This window comes from Musa acuminata, chromosome BXJ1-3 (assembly GCF_036884655.1).
Source record: "Musa acuminata AAA Group cultivar baxijiao chromosome BXJ1-3, Cavendish_Baxijiao_AAA, whole genome shotgun sequence".
Lineage (NCBI taxonomy): Eukaryota > Viridiplantae > Streptophyta > Magnoliopsida > Zingiberales > Musaceae > Musa > Musa acuminata.
Genome location: NC_088329.1, coordinates 37,314,979 through 37,333,752, shown reverse-complemented (window position 1 = coordinate 37,333,752; position 18,774 = coordinate 37,314,979). Strand labels below are relative to the sequence as shown.

At 38.8% G+C, this 18,774-nt stretch overlaps 1 protein-coding gene across 1 annotated transcript; it reads right to left on the bottom strand.

Moving 5' to 3' along the window:
- Nucleotides 1–1,930: 1,930 nt before the first annotated feature.
- Nucleotides 1,931–2,819, bottom strand: LOC135627557 (uncharacterized). Its single transcript, XM_065133681.1, has one exon. The coding sequence runs from the start codon at nt 2,784–2,786 to the stop codon at nt 2,196–2,198; it is 591 nt and encodes a 196-aa protein (XP_064989753.1). The 5' UTR covers nt 2,787–2,819; the 3' UTR covers nt 1,931–2,195.
- Between the last annotated feature and the right edge of the window lie 15,955 nt (nt 2,820–18,774).

The following is an 18,774-nucleotide window of genomic DNA, read 5'->3' as shown; positions in this document are numbered from 1 at the left end:
AGGTTTAAAATATTATCTGATAATTTTTATATTTATTTATTTAAAAATATTTTAAATGGGTATAAGTAATTTAGCGTAGAAGGGATTCTCAATGACAAGGCTGGCCCCCACACTCGACGCTATCACACCTACCCAACTTTGTTGCTAAGAAATAAAGTACAAGGAAAACCAAGGACGAGTAGCGGTCACGCACCGAGGTCATCTTTTCCGGACTTGCAGATGAGTGGGGTGTAGACTTGGCCCGTAGAGCCGACGTCGACGAGGCCATGCTGTTGCTGTTTCCATTATATGGTAGTATGGACTTCTGCATTCGTGTCACTGTCTCCAAAGTCTCCCGTGGATGAAGTCATGTTAGCGTCATACGTTTGTAATCTTCTAATTGGACACTCTTTACTTTAACCACTAATGTAGCCCACACACTTGTCGGCGGTGCTTGTACGCTTTTATTAACGGAGTCACTGCATCCTTATCCCTCACCATTTATTCTCACAATCTCAAGTTAGTCATTTCCCCGTAAAAGATGGTGGAACGACTGCATCTGTCTCTATCGTCAGTTATCGGATAAGAATTTGGATGAGCATACCAAACCAATGGTGAACTCTATAATAATAATACTTGGTATATAAAAAAATACGGGATAGGAATTAGACGCATGACAAAGACGAATTAAAATCCAAATTTACATTGATATAATTTATTATATAAATCAAAGATAATATCATAATATTTAAATATCTTTTAGATATAAAAACTAAATAATTAAGATGAAGAGCGACATATCTCATATGATCAACTAGTGTCTTATATATCAGGAAAAAAATATTTTAAATCATCGTTAGACCAATACTTTATGGATATTAACAAATAGTATATACAAGAAATATATATTATTAAGATAAAAATACCTATGTGAATTTATTAAAATAATTAAAAATATTTTTTATCCTCCAACATTTAACTATTACAAGAGATAGAAACCTAAACAAATTACCTAAAAACTTTAGATAGATTATTATTATTACTAAATAATAAATAATTTAAATATTTAAAGATAAAAAAATCATATACTCGATCCTAAATAATTAAAATATTAAAATTTATTATTATTAAATGAAATAAAAAATAATTAAAAATAGTTTAATAAGAAAAAAAAAGTTGAATTTGTACCATTACCACTGGATGTGAAAGATTCCGGTTGGCAGGTCTTCCTCCCAACTTTAGTTGGCCGATCATTGTCCCAATTGTCCTCTTCTTAATCTTAAATGGGTCAGATCTGATTCCTTTTCTTTCACTGCTTCCCTTCGTCATCAAGCCTTGCCTTCTATAATCTGGAAGATTGTTCCAAGGAGTCCACATGAAAGCTTTGTATTGAGCTCTCTTTTATCTCAGATTCTTTCCCATATTTACAGGTAAAATATTCTTCAACTTAGCCAACAATAATGGCTTCCAGCTGTCACCGGTCCTCAGTCCCCCCCCCCCCCCACCTTTTGTCCTTCCTTTTAAATGCAATGATAATTAAGTTATATAATCTTAATTTAATGTTAATTATTTCGTGTTGATGTGTTTGTCTTGCATCGAGAAGTTTATAGAGTCCAAATTCCACGCCGGTCCTGCAACGAAGGATACACTAACAGATGGTTAAAGAAATAAATAAAATAATAAAAATAATAAATAAAACGGAATACATTACCTCGACGGAATAAACCAAACGAGCATCCAAAGCGCGATGGTACTGACGCCGTTTGGGCGGACACTGACGGAGTCCAAGAGGCAAGCATCACGGGATCACAACGGAACAGACGGAAAACTTTACCCCCTTCTGTAGTTCATAACGAGCAACACATCGTCAAATTCAACTGCACTTGAGATTGAGTGATTAGTCTTGCACACTTGATAGTGAGATTAGTTTTAGAACCATTGGAAGGTGGTGTTCTGAGTTCAATTCCGATGTCTTTGTTCGATTGGCGGCATCAACAGCTGCCGCAACAGTTTATGTACAAACTGACGGATCTGACTTCTTCTCCACCACCAGTTTCTTTTTTCCCTGCCTTTCTTGGTACAAAAATGCCCAAAAAACGGAAATCTACAAAAATCCGAGCTCCGGAATGCTCTCTGATCGGGATCAGACGGTTGCTGGCGATTCTCGCTGTGACGGTAAGGAATAGGTTTACGAACCTGATTCAAGATCGGTGGATCTATGGACCGTCGGCCTTGGACATGCGGGAGAGGCGGCTAGGGCGAGGATGGAAGTCGGCCCTCCGCCGTTGCTGGTGGGAGGACGGGCGGATGAGGGCGGCGAGGGCACGCTTCACCCACTCGCCCTCCACGGCCCCGATCCGGACCAGGGAGTTCGTCATCGCCGAGCGGCGGGCGTTGAGGCGGTTAGATGGCGAGGAAACAGCGGCGTGGTGGATGTGGAGGCCCTTGTGGAGTCTGCAGCGGAAGGAGCCGGGGTGGGTGGTGGGGGCGCAGAGGCAGGTGCGTCGAACGGGACCGGCGGTCGTGGAGGGGGAGCGTTTGTCGGCGGCGGCAAGGGATCGGCCGGGGGAGGTTGAGCGGTCGAGGGAGAAGCGTACGGCCGGGTTCTGAGAAGGGGCCGCGCTCACGAGGTGGACGCGGGTGGGAGAAGCGGAGCGGTGATGCTCGTAGTGGTGGAAGAAGGAGGCGGGAGACCGGCCGGTGAAGCGAGACGAAGATGACGCGAAGGCGGACGAGCCGCCGCCCGGCGATATCGATCGCTGAGCATGTAGCACCGGCCGGCTCGATCTTCTTGAACACGACGACATAGACAGAGAGAGAGAGAGAGAGAGAGAGAGGCGTCGGCTGGCTAATTGGGCAAACCTAGCTCGACTCCGGCGAGTTATTTATAGCAAGCCAGGGAGGGGTGACGCCGTAAATAAGGACATTTGGTGAGGGCAATAGCAAAACAAGATGGTAGTTTAAAACAGCGGGCGGACGGTAACCGATCTCTCACAGATTTCGCCAATCCGACGGCTACAAGAAACCACGCGTCAACTCCAGAGGCGGTGAACCCACCGGGCGAGGACGAAAGAACAGGGCACCCTATGAGCTGTCTCTTGGGATGTGTGAAGGCCGGAGTTATCGGAAGGCATTAATATTATTCTGCAAATATATAAATGTATCACTCCAATGTGAGTTAATTTCATGAAATCTACCTTCCTCTTGTTGTACATATATGTTATATCGACGTCATAGCATATTATTATTGTGACACAAGGACGGACTACAGGAAGCTTTAAACTTAGTTTTTGTCTTAATCTGGTGGTGTAGAATACCTTATGGATTACACTTCAGAAGAAGCTCCAATTTGGTAAGCACCCCATAGAAAAGTAGCAGCGGATTCCATTACTAATGATTTGATATTGATTCTTGAAACATGGAATCAAAGTCAAAATCGATGATTTTGATCGATTTCAAACGATTATTTTTTTTAAAAAAAATAATTTAATAAATAATTAATTAAATGATATTTGGAGAAACAAAATTAAAATAGATTATTTAGATTCTAAAATCAATATAACCAAAATACATTACCCATCAAAGCACATGGTTGCCACATGCTCATGCTCATGCTCATGGGATGGACTCCCTTTTGTCTTTGTCTCTCTCGTGGCTTAGCAATTTGTTTGGGACACTCTACCCTTTGTTTGGTCATCGAGCACTTTAGGTTTTAGACCATTGCAAGCTTGTCGATTAAAGAAACTTGTAGGCAACAAATTCATTTTGTGAACGTCACGAGATATGCATATCTTAACAGTGTCCTATCAACCATTTCATTCATGCATCTGTGTCTCATATCCTCAGAAAGGATCTATTAACCACTATATGTCTTAATATTTCCTCTTATATATAAATCGGACCTATCATGTTTCTATTATAGTTAGGACGATCCTTCACATCCAAGTAATATTTAATTAACTCATATTTATTTTTGATAATTATCAAAATATATTTCGGACCTATCACGTTTTTATTATAGTTAGGACGATCCTTCACATCCGAGTAATATTTAATTAACTCATATTTATTTTTGATGATTATCAAAATATATTTCGGACCTATCATGTTTCTATTATAGTTAGGACGATCCTTCACATCCGAGTAATATTTAATTAACTCATATTTATTTTTGATGATTATCAAAATATATTATTTTATAAGTAAGAGTATATTTAATTATTTATGTCATTCATTAAAACTTAGTACGATATATATATATATATATATATATATATATAGCTCAGTAATGTATTGATACTATGAGTAATATTTTCTACGCGAGCTCTCGATTCTGATATTGATTATTCAAAATGTTTAAACTGAAATTGATAATAATATATCGATCAGACCTAAAATTTAGTCTTATCTACTTTTAACATAAAATTAATCAAAATATTATATTTTAAATCTCTTATTTTTTTTACTATTATTGTGAATTGAAAGAGCTTCTCTTTGATATGCTAGTTTCATAATTTAGTACTATCGAATTCGATCATCGTCCAACATTAAGCTCATGACAGGTCGAATTCTTTGATCTAACCCTACGCTTGCTTATGAGTATGACACTAACATGATTTTTTATTATCGATTGAAGGAGATGTTTTTTGAATATTAATATATACCTACAAAGGACAAGCAGCATTAAAGGAGAGGAGAAAGGAGGAATAAAAAAAAAAGGGAAAGCAATTAGTGTAAAAAAAAAAAACCAAAACTCTTTAATTCTCATTTAAAAAAAACAGAGAGTATTATTACATATAAATCCTTTAGAGTTTTAAGAACAGCATATTTGCATCTTCATATTTTGATATTCAATATACATTCTTCCAAAACATTAGATTTTACACATATTTATATGCTTCCAAGCAATCAAATCTTTCGTACATGCTTATCAATGAATATATATATATACTTAACAAAGAGATAAACATGAAAATCATTATTATGTAAAATTTGAGGAATATAATTTGAGTTTGACTTAAATATTTATTTATTTATTTATTTATAGAGGAGGTGGATGAGTCTCTTTTCATTGGTCTAAAAGCTTCCCAAGTGGCCAAAGACCAACCATTATGACCCGATAGTAATTTCTTTTGTCAACGATGACATTCCAATGACCCCGGAGGTCAAAAGCTTGAGGTCAACGCCTGGTCTCAACGCATTACCAACTTCAGTGCCAATTACAAGCACAAAATACGAGCCATTTAAGTTGGTACGAAGAAAACAGGTCCCTTTTGGCTTTCTTCTCTTTTCTTCTTTCTCTCTCTTTCAGATAATATCCTTAGGCTTCTCTATCACTTTTGGCTCGAGAATCACACTTGGCATATAAAAGTCTCCATGATTTTTTTCTATGAAATGTTTTAATCAAATTATTATGCCTATTTTTAGCTGCGAATCAATAGATTACATATTGATAAGTCCTTCAAATTAACTTACTGTTACCATCACTCGCGTCGATGATTTGATACATAGATTAGACAAACGGACCCTTGAACATCGTATTATTGTCGGAGAATAATTATACATTATCCTACCTCTTTATTATTTTATTTTTTTAATTTTAAAAAAAATATATTAAATTTTTTATAATTATCAAAATAAAATATTTATCTTCATTTATCTTAAAGCTATTAATTTTACTAACAGAAGATATAGCACACGATAACATGTACAACAATAACATAAAAATGATGGATAAAAAAATAATTTTAATATCTCAATTATGTTTTCTTTGGTTGTACCAAAACCTATTGTGATGATGTTAGATGGTGGCATTGCTGCACTGTTGATGGTGTAGCCCACTCTTGGTAGTAATAGAGGTTGAGCCCCCGGGTCCTCGAGATGTTCCTCATGTTGGTGTACTATGAGATTAAAGGGCTGAAGGTAATGAAGGAAATGGTCGAGTGTCTAATGTACCTAAGTGAGTTCAAGAATGATAGGAAACTCTACCTCTTCCCTCGTTGCAGTTACATCTTCTCACTTGGATTACATTGATGCTTGGCTCACCTCCCACATAACTTGTCTCATTTGTCATGCCAACCTCATTGAGCAAGCTATCGATGACAACCTTGACCTGCTACCTGTAGTCACCTATACTATAGATGTGGCGGGTCTTCGACCTGAAATCGTTGCCTCGCCATAGGATCATGTTGCCATCGTCGTTGATCCACAATGATGGTGACAAAAGAGGACGAGCAAATGGAGGCAACCATGGAATTGGCATGGATTAGAAGCCAGAGACGAGCAACTTGTTAGGATCGAGAGCACTAAGAGGGGGGGGGGGGTGAATTAGTGCAGCGGAAATCTTTTAGCGATTAAAAACGAAAGCTGCGTTCGTTCGATAAAAACTATTTTGATGCAAAAGCCGATTCTAAGATTACTTATGATTAAGTGTAGTTTACGTCTAAACACAGTTTGCGTCTAAGCGTAGTATACGCAGTTTGCGTCTAAATGCAGTTTGCATCTAAATGCAGATTGCGTCTAAGCGCAGTTTGCATCTAAGCGTAGTTTGCATTTAAGCGCAGATTGCGTCTAAGCGCAGTTTGCGTCTAAGCGCAGATTGCGTCTAAGCGCAGTTTGCGTCTAAACGTAGTTTACGTCTAAACGCAGATTCGGAAAGATCTGAATTTAGACACTCGTTCGTAAAAGCGCAGAAGATAGTTTGCAGTTATAAATAGAATCAAAACGTAAACGTAAACTGTAAAGAAACTCGTTCGTAAAAGCGCAGAAGACAGTTTGCAGTTTATAAATGGAATCAAAACGTAAACGTAAACTGCAAAGAAACTCGTTCGTAAAAGCGCAGAAGACAGTTTGCAGTTATAAATAGAATCAAAACGTAAATGTAAACTGCAATGTAAAGATCGTACGAAAACACCGATTTACGTCTGAATGCAGATTCGGAAAGATCAGAACTTAGAAACTTGTTCGTAAAAGCGCAGAGAGCAGTAGCTATGTAGGAGGTTTGCAGTAATGATAAAGTGCTCAAAATAAAAGCAAACCAGAGATTTAGAGTGGTTCGGTCAGTCTTGACCTACTCCATTTTTGGCTTCCTCCACCGACGAGGTCACCGACGTCAACTAGAGGCCTTCCTTCAATAGGCGAAGGCCAACTGCCCTTTTACAGTTTCACTCCTTTGGACGGGCTCAGGAGACAACCCTTACAGAACCTTTCTCTCCTCTCTTTACAACTCAAGACTTGAAGAATAGAAAGAGGAGAACTTTTGAACTTTACACAAATTTGAGCTCTTAGAATCACAGAAAAGATCAAGAATTCGGTGTAGGTCTGTATCTTTTCAGTGCTAAATGGGTGGGGTATTTATAGGCCCCAACCCAGTTCAAATTTGGAGCTCAAAATGATCAAATCCCGGAATTCCGGGATCAGGCGGTTGCACCTCCTGACTGGAGAGGTTGCACCACCTGGCAGAGCTCGAAGACTGAGCCTCTGGGCGGTGCCACCTCTGTCAGGGGCGGTTGCACCTCTCTGCCAGAGCTCGAAGACCGAGCTCAGGCGGTTACACCGCCTGACTAGAGAGGTTGCACCGCTTGGCAGAGCTCGAAACTTGAGCTCTGGCGGTGCTACCTCCTGACAGAGGAGGTTGCACCGCCCAGTCTCGCTCGAAGACTGAGCCCTGGGCGGTTGCACCTCTTGGCTGGGGCGGTTGCACCACCCAGTCTCGCTGGGAGACATAGCCTGGGCGGTGCTACCTCCCTGCCTGGGCGGTTGCACCTCCCACAGCAACCTGGGTCCGAATGGGTTGAACCATTCGACCCAATTTGAGTTCTTCAGGGGCCCAATTGCCCCAGGATTAAGCTAATGGGATCACCTCCCATTTCTAACTTAATCAAAGTGCTAACTACAATTATTTCCTAAGATATATTCTGCAGCTTGCTTCGGTGCGTCACTCGCTTCTTCCGGCGAGTTTCCGGCGAACTTCCATCGATCATCCGATGAACCCTCGGTGATGCTCCTGCGGACTTCCGGCAAACTCCTGGACTGCGACGATCCACTTGGCAAGTTCCGACGAGCTCCTTTAGCAAGCTTATGGACTTCTCGGATTTGTTCCCGCAGAACCTCCGACGACTGTCCGAACTTCCGTCGAGCTCTCGAACTCCCAACGTGATCATTGTCATGACTCCGGCGCAACTCCTGCTGCATGTCTTACTTTCATCGTAGTTAATCCTGCACACTTATCTCGACACATACATTAGACAACAAATGACAATTGACTTCATCATCAAAATCCGAGATTCAACAATCTCCCTCTTTTTGATGATGACAATCAATTGATAATGGAGTTAACCTTAACTCCCCCTGTCTATATGCCATATTTCTTGAATTTATAAATTCAAGAGACATATTCCCATCATGATTCCTATCATAATGTATCTCTTTGAAGATGATGTCAAGGCTTGACATTCATTTTCAAATATAACAAGTTTGAATAATGGTTATTGTAGCAATTCATCATATTGTAAGATATCGACATGTAAAGCTGTGAAGCAAGATTTTGATATCATTACATGATGTACACATTTCGAATATTTTAGCAAGTGTAGCATTGCATCACATGGTAAGATATCAGTTCGTACGATGCAATTTTTTGTTTGATATCTTGATACAGGGCATATGACAATCATATATTTCTTGGTGATGCAAGTATGGCTTAATCATAGCATCAGTAATAACAACCATATCAACATCAGTAATAGCAACCATATCATTATCAATGATAGCAGGTATGGCCTAATCATAACATCAGTAATAGCAACCATATCAATTCATATTTTTCTCCCCCTTTGTCATCAACAAAAAGCATGGTAGCATTATCAAAAAACATGGTAGATGTGATTCCAGCAGGTTATCAAGCACATAAAGGAAGGCATGACACATATAATACTTTGAATATCTCTTCTCCTTGTTATGTTATAGTTCGTTGCTTGAAGGAGGAAACTCATTTTTCAAAAAGTTTTCATAAGAGTGTACAGGAAAATCCTATTTTTAGCATTCAAACCGAAAATAAGATGAACTTCTTACATGCATTCGGATATGAGTAAGCTACTGATTTTCAAAAACATCTATCACATAATTTCCAACATGTTATTTGATCAAGTGATATCAAGGCATGTAATAGTAATCAATAACGTCCGAAAAATAATTTTAACTAGTTTAAGTATTTGGACACATCAGCATTCCTAATTCTTTTCTTATGAAATCAAATTGTTCTTCACTTAGAGGTTTTGTAAAGATATCAGCTAGTTGATGTTTCGTATCAATGAATTCTATGATTACATCATGATTCGTAACATGATCTCGTATAAAGTGATGTCTGATGTCAATATGTTTTGTTCTTGAGTGTTGTATAGGGTTTTTGTTAGGCATATTGCACTTGTGTTATCACATTTAATGGGAATATTTTTAAGATGAACTTTATAATCTTCTAAGGTATTTTTCATCCAAACAACTTGTGCACAGCATGCACTTGCTGCAATATATTCAGCTTCGGTTGTTGATAGTGCAACCGAGTTTTGTTTCTTAGATGACCAGGAAACAAGGGCATGTCCTAAGAATTGACATGTTCCTGATGTGCTTTTTCTATCTAATCTACAACCAGCGAAGTCCGCATCAGTATAAGCAATTAACTCAAGCTTCTCTGATTTTGGGTACCATAATCCTAGATTTGTGGTATCATTAAGATATCTGAGTATTCTTTTAACTGCTTTGAGATGAGATATCTTAGGGTTTGATTGAAATCTAGCACAAAGTCCTACACTGAACATTATGTCTGGTCTAGTTGTAGTGAGGTAAAGTAAACTTCATATCATACCCCTATAGGTTTTTTGATCGAAGCTTTCTCCACTTTCATCAATTTCTAACTTAGTGGAGGTGCTCATAGGAGTGTTAATAGCTTTTGAGTTGTTCATATTAAACTTCTTTAGTAAACTCATAGCATATTTAGTTTGACTAATAAAGATGCCATTGCTTAGTTGTTTGATTTGTAGACCTAAGAAGAATGTTAACTCTCCCATTAGACTCATTTCGAATTCAAGACTCATAGTTTTAGCAAAGGATTCACAAAGAGATTCATTCGTAGAACCAAAGATAATATCATCAACATAAATTTGAACAATGAGAAAATTATTTTCATAGTTCTTGATGAATAATGTAGTATCAACCTTGCCTTTTATGAAATTATTTTCAATAAGAAAAGAACTAAGTCTCTCATACCAAGCCCTTGGAGCTTGTTTTAAACCATAGAGAGCTTTAGTTAATCTAAACACATGATTAGGGAGACTATTATTTTCAAATCCAGGAGGTTGTTCAACATAGACTTCTTCGGAAATAAAGCCATTAAGAAAAGCGCTTTTAACATCCATTTGAAATAATTTAAAATTATTACTACTAGCGTAGGCAAGGAGCATTCTTATGGCTTCCAATCGAGCCACAGGAGCGAAGGTTTCTTCATAATCGATACCTTCTTCTTGGTTGAAACCTTTGGCCACTAATCTAGCCTTGTTTCTAACCACGATACCATTTTCATCTTGCTTGTTTCTAAAGACCCATTTAGTACCAATTACTAAATGGTCATTTGGCCTAGGAACAAGCGTCCACATCTCATTTCTCTCAAATTGATTCAATTCATCTTGCATTGCGATAATCCATGAATCATCTTTCATGGCTTCATCAACACATTTGGGTTCAATTTGGGAGAGAAAGGCGGCGTTGGCACAAAAATTTTTAAAAGAAGATCGTGTTTGAACCCCCTTTGATGTGTCTCCTAAGATTAGCTCCTTAGGATGAGCATCTACATACTTCCAATCCTTGGGTAAGGAAATCTGGGAAGTGGATGCATCCAAGTTGCTAGTTAGAGACGGGGTTGCGTTTAAATTCAAAGAATCAAAATTAACATCATCGTCAAGATCATTTTTTCTAATTTCGGAAATCTCATTGAAAACAACATGGATGGATTCTTCAATAATTAAAGTTCTTTTATTGAAATTACGAAAAGCTTTAGAAACCGAAGAATAACCAAGAAAGATTCCTTCATCAGATTTAGCATCGAATTTTCCTAAGTTATCCTTTTCATTTAAGATAAAACATTTACACCCAAAGACTTTAAAATATGAGACATTGGGTTTTTTGTTATTCCATAACTCATAAGGAGTTTTGGTGAGTAAGGATCTTACTAGAACTCTATTCAAAATATAGCATGCAGTGTTTACGGCTTCGGCCCAAAAATATTTGGGTAGGCTATGTTCATTCAACATGGTTCTTGCCATTTCTTGTAGATTTCGATTTTTTCTTTCTACTACCCCATTTTATTGAGGATTTCTTGGAGTAGAGAAGTTATGGTTGTATCCATTGAGTTCACAGAAATCTTGGAAGTCATGGTTTTGAAATTCTCCACCATGATCACTTTTAATTGACGAAATCATAGAACCCTTTTGATTTTGAACAAGTTTACAAAACTTGGTAAAATATTTAAAGCATTCATTTTTTTGTTTTAAGAAGTAGGTCCATGTATATCTGCTATAGTCATCAACAATGACAAAGGCGTACTTACTACCTCCAAGACTTGATGTAGAGATTGGTCCGAATAAGTCCATATGGATCAATTGTAAGGGACTAGAGGTGCTTATTTGATTCTTAGCTTTGAAACTACCCTTAATTTATTTACCTAATTGGCAAGCATCACATACATTATCTTTGATGAACTTGATATGAGAAATTCCTCTTACAAGTTCTCTAGATGATATTTGAGTGATTAGTTTCATGCTAGCATGACCTAATCTTCTATGTCATAGCTAAGCATCCTCATTCATAACCGCAAAACACATTTCATCACATAAATCATTGATGTCAATAATGTATACGTTATTTTGTTTTAATGCAATCATAGACATGTTCTTATGTGGTTTTTCAATGATGCAAGCATTAGATTCGAATTTGACAGTGTATCCTTTATCACATAATTGACTAATGCTCAAGAGGTTATATTTTAAACCATCAACTAACAAAACATCTTCAATAAAGAAGTTGGATTTGTTACCTATGGTTCCTTTGCCAATGATTTTACCCTTGTTGTTGTCTCCGAAGGTGACATAGCCTTCGTCTATGCTAGTGAGCTTAGAGAATTGAGATGGATCTCCGGTCATATGCCTTGAGCATCCACTATCAAGGTACCATCTCTTGCTCCTAGCTTGCGATGGTGTGGGTTTCTACAAGAAAGGATGATTTTTAGGTACCCATTTGCTTTTGGGTGCCTCAAAGATAGATCTACATTGTTTATCATGTTGCATAGAGTTTATCATGGTTCCTTTAGGAACCCAAATCAATTTGTTTGGACTAATTTTCTTGAATGGACAATAATGTGTCTTGTGTCCAATTTTGCAACAAAAGTTGCATTTTGCTTGGTGTTGAACATGTAAGATGGGGCCTTTTATAAAGGTGGTTGGATTTAGGTGAGGACTTCTCACAAATCCAATTCTACTTCTTTTTGGAACGTGACCCTTGTTTGCAAGGATCATGTTCAATGACTTGCTACCAACCTCGAATTTCTTTAAGGTGTCCTTGAGTAGCAGGTTTTCTTTTTGGAGAGTTTCTAGATCATGACATTTGATACATGAATTTAAACTATCATGATATTCAATTTTTAACTTATCAAAATCACAAGTAAGACTATCATGCTCCTTTTTCAACAATTTGTATTTTCTATTGATAATCTTGCATTCATCAAATAAGTCATGGAAGGCATTTAATAATTCATCGAAAGATAAATCAGCATCTAATAAATTCGTTACCTCCTCTCCGATGGCCATTAAGGCGTAATGAGCAACTTGCTCGGTGTTAGACTCCTCTTCTTCAGACGCGCTCGAATCATCCCATGTCGCTTTGAGCGCCTTCCTTTTTGTTGTTCTCTTTTTGGCTTGGGGACAATCACTCTTGTAGTGTCCCAGCTTTTTGCACTCATAGCAAATAACTTGGTCTTTCTTGGGTTCAAGTTTACTTTTAGTGTCATTCTTAAACTTGTTTCTTTTAATGAATTTTTTAAATTTTCTTGTTAGAAGTGCCAAGTCATCATCACAGTCCACATCACTTGAGTTTTCTTTCAAGTGATCTTCCAAAGTCTAAGTGCCATATCCTTTCTGTTCTTTGGAAGAATGTCTTCTTGCTCTTCATGAGCTTTGCAAGTCATCTCGTAGGTCATTAATGACCCAATTAGTTCTTCAAGAGAGAAGTTGTTTAGATCTTTTGCCTCTTGAATAGCAGTGACTTTAGGATCCCAACTCTTAGGAAGGGATCTTAGAATCTTATTTACGAGCTCAAAATCCGAAAAACTTTTTCCGAGTCCTTTTAGACCGTTGACAACATCCGTGAAACGGGTAAACATGTCGCCAATAGTCTCACTCGGTTTCATCCGAAAAAGTTCGAAAGAGTGTAACAAAAGATTGATTTTTGACTCTTTCACTCTACTTGTGCCTTCATGAGTCACTTCGAGTGTGTGCCAAATATCAAATGCAGTTTCACAAATCGAAACACGATTAAACTCGTTTTTATCAAGTGCGCAAAATAAGGCATTCATAGCCTTTGCATTAAGAGCGAAAGCCTTCTTCTCCGAATCGTTCCAATCGATCATTGGAAGAGAAGACTTTGAAAAACCATTCTCGACAAGATTCCAGAGTTCAACGTCCATAGAAATAAGAAAGATCCTCATTCGGGTCTTCCAATAGGTGTAGTCCGTCCCATTAAACATGGGTGGACGTGTAATGGAATGACCCTCTTGGTTTCCGACGTAAGCCATCTCTCTTGGGTTTTAATCCGTTTGAGAGTTAACCGGGCTCTGATACCAATTGTTAGGATCGAGAGCACTAAGAGGGGGGGGGGGGGGGGGGGGGCTGAATTAGTGCAGCGGAAATCTTTTAGCGATTAAAAATGAAAGCTGCGTTCGTTCGATAAAAACTATTTTGATGCAAAAGCCGATTCTAAGATTACTTACGATTAAGTGCAGTTTACGTCTAAACACAGTTTGCGTCTAAGCGTAGTATACGCAGTTTGCGTCTAAATGCAGTTTGCGTCTAAATGCATATTGCGTCTAAGCGCAGTTTGCATCTAAGCGCAGTTTGCGTCTAAGCTCAGATTGCATCTAAGCGCAGTTTGCGTCTAAGCGCAGTTTGCGTCTAAGCGCAGTTTGCATTTAAGCGCAGATTGCGTCTAAGCGCAGTTTGCGTCTAAGCGCAGTTTGCGTCTAAACGTAGTTTACATCTAAACGTAGTTTACATCTAAACGCAGATTCCGAAAGATCTGAATTTAGACACTCGTTCGTAAAAGCGCAGAAGATAGTTTGCAGTTATAAATAGAATCAAAACGTAAACGTAAACTGCAAAGAAACTCGTTCGTAAAAGCGCAGAAGACAGTTTGCAGTTTATAAATGGAATCAAAACGTAAACGTAAACTGCAAAGAAACTCGTTCGTAAAAGCGCAGAAGACAGTTTGCAGTTATAAATAGAATCAAAACGTAAATGTAAACTGCAATGTAAAGATCGTACGAAAACACCGATTTACGTCAGAATGCAGATTCGGAAAGATCAGAACTTAGAAACTTGTTCGTAAAAGCGCAGAGAGCAGTAGCTTGTAGGAGGTTTACAGTAATGATAAAGTGCTCAAAATAAAAGCAAACCAGAGATTTAGAGTGGTTCGGTCAATCTTGACCTACTCCACTTTTGGCTTCCTCCACCGACGAGGTCACCGACGTCAACTAGAGGCCTTCCTTCAATAGGCGAAGGCCAACTGCCCTTTTACAGTTTCACTCCTTTTGACGGGCTCAGGAGACAACCCTTACAGAACCTTTCTCTCCTCTCTTTACAACTCAAGACTTGAAGAACAGAAAGAGGAGAACTTTTGAACTTTACACAAATTTGAGCTCTTAGAATCACAGAAAAGATCAAGAATTCGGTGTAGGTCTGTATCTTTTCAGTGCTGAATGGGTGGGGTATTTATAGGCTCCAACCCAGTTCAAATTTGGAGCTCAAAACGATCAAATCCCGGAATTCCGGGATCAGGCGGTTGCACCTCCTGACTGGAGAGGTTGCACCGCCTGGCAGAGCTCGAAGACTGAGCCTCTGGGCGGTGCCACCTCTGTCAGGGGCGGTTGCACCTCTCTGCTAGAGCTCGAAGACCGAGCTCAGGCGGTTGCACCGCCTGACTGGAGAGGTTGCACCGCCTGGCAGAGCTCGAAACTTGAGCTCTGGCGGTGCTACCTCCTGACAAAGGAGGTTGCACCGCCCAGTCTCGCTCGAAGACTGAGCCCTGGGTGGTTGCACCTCTTGGCTGGGGCGGTTGCACCGCCCAGTCTCGCTGGGAGACATAGCCTGGGCGGTGCTACCTCCCTGCCTAGGCGGTTGCACCTCCCACAGCAACCTGGGTCCGAATGGGTTGAACCATTCGACCCAATTTGAGTTCTTCAGGGGCCCAATTGCCCCAGGATTAAGCTAATGGGATCACCTCCCATTTCTAACTTAATCAAAGTGCTAACTACGATTATTTCCTAAGACATATTCTACAGCTTACTTCGGTGCGTCACTCGCTTCTTCCGGCGAGTTTCCGGCAAACTTCCATCGATCATCCGATGAACCCTCGGTGATGCTCCTACGGACTTCCGGCAAACTCCTGGACTGCGACGATCCACTTGGCAAGTTCCGACGGGCTCCTTTGGCAAGCTTCTGGACTTCTCGGATTTGTTCCCGCAGAACCTCCGACGACTATCCGAACTTCCGTCGAGCTCTCGAACTCCCAACGTGATCATTGTCATGACTCCAGCGCAACTCTTACTGCATGTCTTACTTTCATCGTAGTTAATCCTGCACACTTATCTCGACACATACATTAGACAACAAATGACAATTGACTTCATCATCAAAATCCGATATTCAACACAACTCGATCGTGATCCAGGTGGTGATCGGTGAAGCTCTTGTGGTCTCATTCAATCGGACATTCTATGGTTAGATCGGTGGAGGACATTGATCGATACAACCTCCACTTGTCTCTCTCCCTCCTCTTCCTCCTTTTGCAATACTATGCATATATGTTGACAAGAGGTGAGGCATCTACATCGATGGGACACAAGGTCTTTACCTACCCTCTCGTCGATGTAGATACAAAGTGACGTCTACATAGTTGCAAGATGATGATGAGCGGCTATTGTCCATGTCTATGTCCTTTTCCTCCTCTCCTTTTGCCTCACATCTCTCCACCATTCTCTCTCCACTTCTTCCTCCTTCACTTGTAAGAAGTCCCTCAAGCTCCATTATTGTCACGATTGTAACCCCTACCTCAGTCGTCAATGCTCGGATCGATATCGGCAATGCCAACCATTAGATTATTCTCATTGACCACCACCACAACATCCACTTACAGCCTTCGATGGCGTCGCTATCGGCTATCACTATAATAATCGACTAAGAAGTTTTAATTAAGAAATAACTAATAAAAACGTAATTATGATGTTAAATTATATTTTTACCATCATTTTCATGTCATATTATCATGTGCTATGTTTTTCGTCGATAAAACCGATGATATTATGATAGATAGGATTAAATATTTTATTTTTATAAACATAAATATTTTAAGTCTAAAAATTATGATACTAATAAAGTCTAACTACAATAAATAATATAATTAGCCCTAGTATTAGGTTGACACCTTTCGAGTGTTCTATCGATATGTTAACCAAACACCTTATATGGTTGGCACAACGTATGATAATATAAATGCAATGCACGATGGTTCGATACCTTTTACAAGTAGTAATGCTCTACGATTCCATATAACCAACCATTCACACGAATTAACTCGCACTTGCTCTTGAAGACTGCTGAAGCCTAATACAATGGTCCCACAGACACTGCTCTCTATATATAATAGATACTCTATATAAACTCTCAGCTCTCTAAACCTTCTAATTTCATGCTTATTCTATTTAGTATCGAAGAGATTTTATCGCATAACTCTTTACCAAACCCAACCATATCCCAATACTGAGCTTTAACGAGAATAAATATTGGCTTTGAATTTTAGACATATCAGACAATCAAAATCTGTATTAACATATGTAATATCTACCAATCGTCAATTAAGCTCGATCTTAGAAGACATATATATATTACATTAAATTTACATAGACAACGAGAATTGTACGATTCAATCATCCACTATCAGAAGGTGCTTTGATCAATGGTGGTATCGTTAAGAGTAGCTGTTAGTCCAATTTGGTTTGGGCCCAAGTCTCAGCCTATGCCACATCTCATGCATCATAAACATTATTCGAATTCGACACCATGGATTCCGTGAGTAGTTTCTTACCATTACAGTTTGAGATACAACACCATGGATCATGATCATTCAAATAATATTTGTAGCATTCTCAATGCGGGATGTGGATGATCGATCAACTATATCCTTCATTCTTCGATGTATCATGATCATCTAGCTCGCATGCATGTGAATGACTGCTCAATTTGACTTCTTTGAGTGCACATAGCTTTGTTTTTGGGTTAGGTTATCATTCGAGATCTCACCAAGCTAGCTTGTAAATGTCTTTTGCATTTTTTGTTCCTGATCAAATCATTAGTAGTAATCATCCACAGAAGTCATTAAAGAAATTAGATTAGAGAGGTGTGGTTGGGGAACTGTGGTCTTCTAATTCAGTCACTTGAACTTATCAATCCAAGGCAGTCCATTGTCACCTGCATGCATGCATGCATGCATCAGTTCTGAAGTGGATATGAGTTCATGCTGCTGCCAACTTCAAGATCAACCATGTGATTACATTCAAGAATGAATGCAACATGGGGGTGGGTTCTTGAATCAAGAATTTTATATTCAAATGAATGATCGGATCAACAAGTTAATCCATAGCAAATGAATATTTATAGCATGTTTATATCAAATATAGTTATTGATACCGAATATATAAATATAAGAAGTGGAGAAATGAGACGAGAAGAAGAATCTATGTCATCACACCCTATTTATAACCCGAAATCCCTAATCGTTTACGGCTAGAGAAATATTTTAAATTATTTTTGAATCAAAAAATATTTTTACTTTTGTAGTCGATCCGATTACCTCATTTGTCATTTGAAGATCCTGATAGGATGAATATCACTTACCAATCTAGAGTTGATGCTATTAAGGACTAGAGAAAAATGCACTTCTTATAGTTGCATCAAAGAAAAAAGAAAGATGTTATCTTCTACACAGTGATAGTCATATCAAGCAAGTCTCAACCAGTCTAAAAGCCACCACCCCAATGATTTCATCATGGCATGAGGAAGGAGTAAATGTGTAGTTTGGTATAGAACTTTCCACTGTTGAGGACTATCAGAGCTTCCATATGGCTTGATACATATGATAGATGACTTGCAAGAGAAGAGACAAAGGCAAGGAGTGCAATCCAACACTTAGTAGGGAAAATGCTCAGCATAGACTAAGGCTTTGGTAAACAAGTCTGATTCACTTGCACAAAGAATAAATGCAACTTACAAGACAGACTTTTGGTGGTTTTGAGGATCCAGTTAGGAATTGATAGCATCTGTTGATGTTTGACCATATGGTCACATGTCAGTTTGACCTCTACATCAGTTGAAACTGAAGATAAGATTTGTCAACCTTTTTGGTAGATTATGTTATGGTTTAGGTGAACAGCAACACATAAAAGCTGTCAACACAGCCCTTTCCTACACTATCATATCTTAT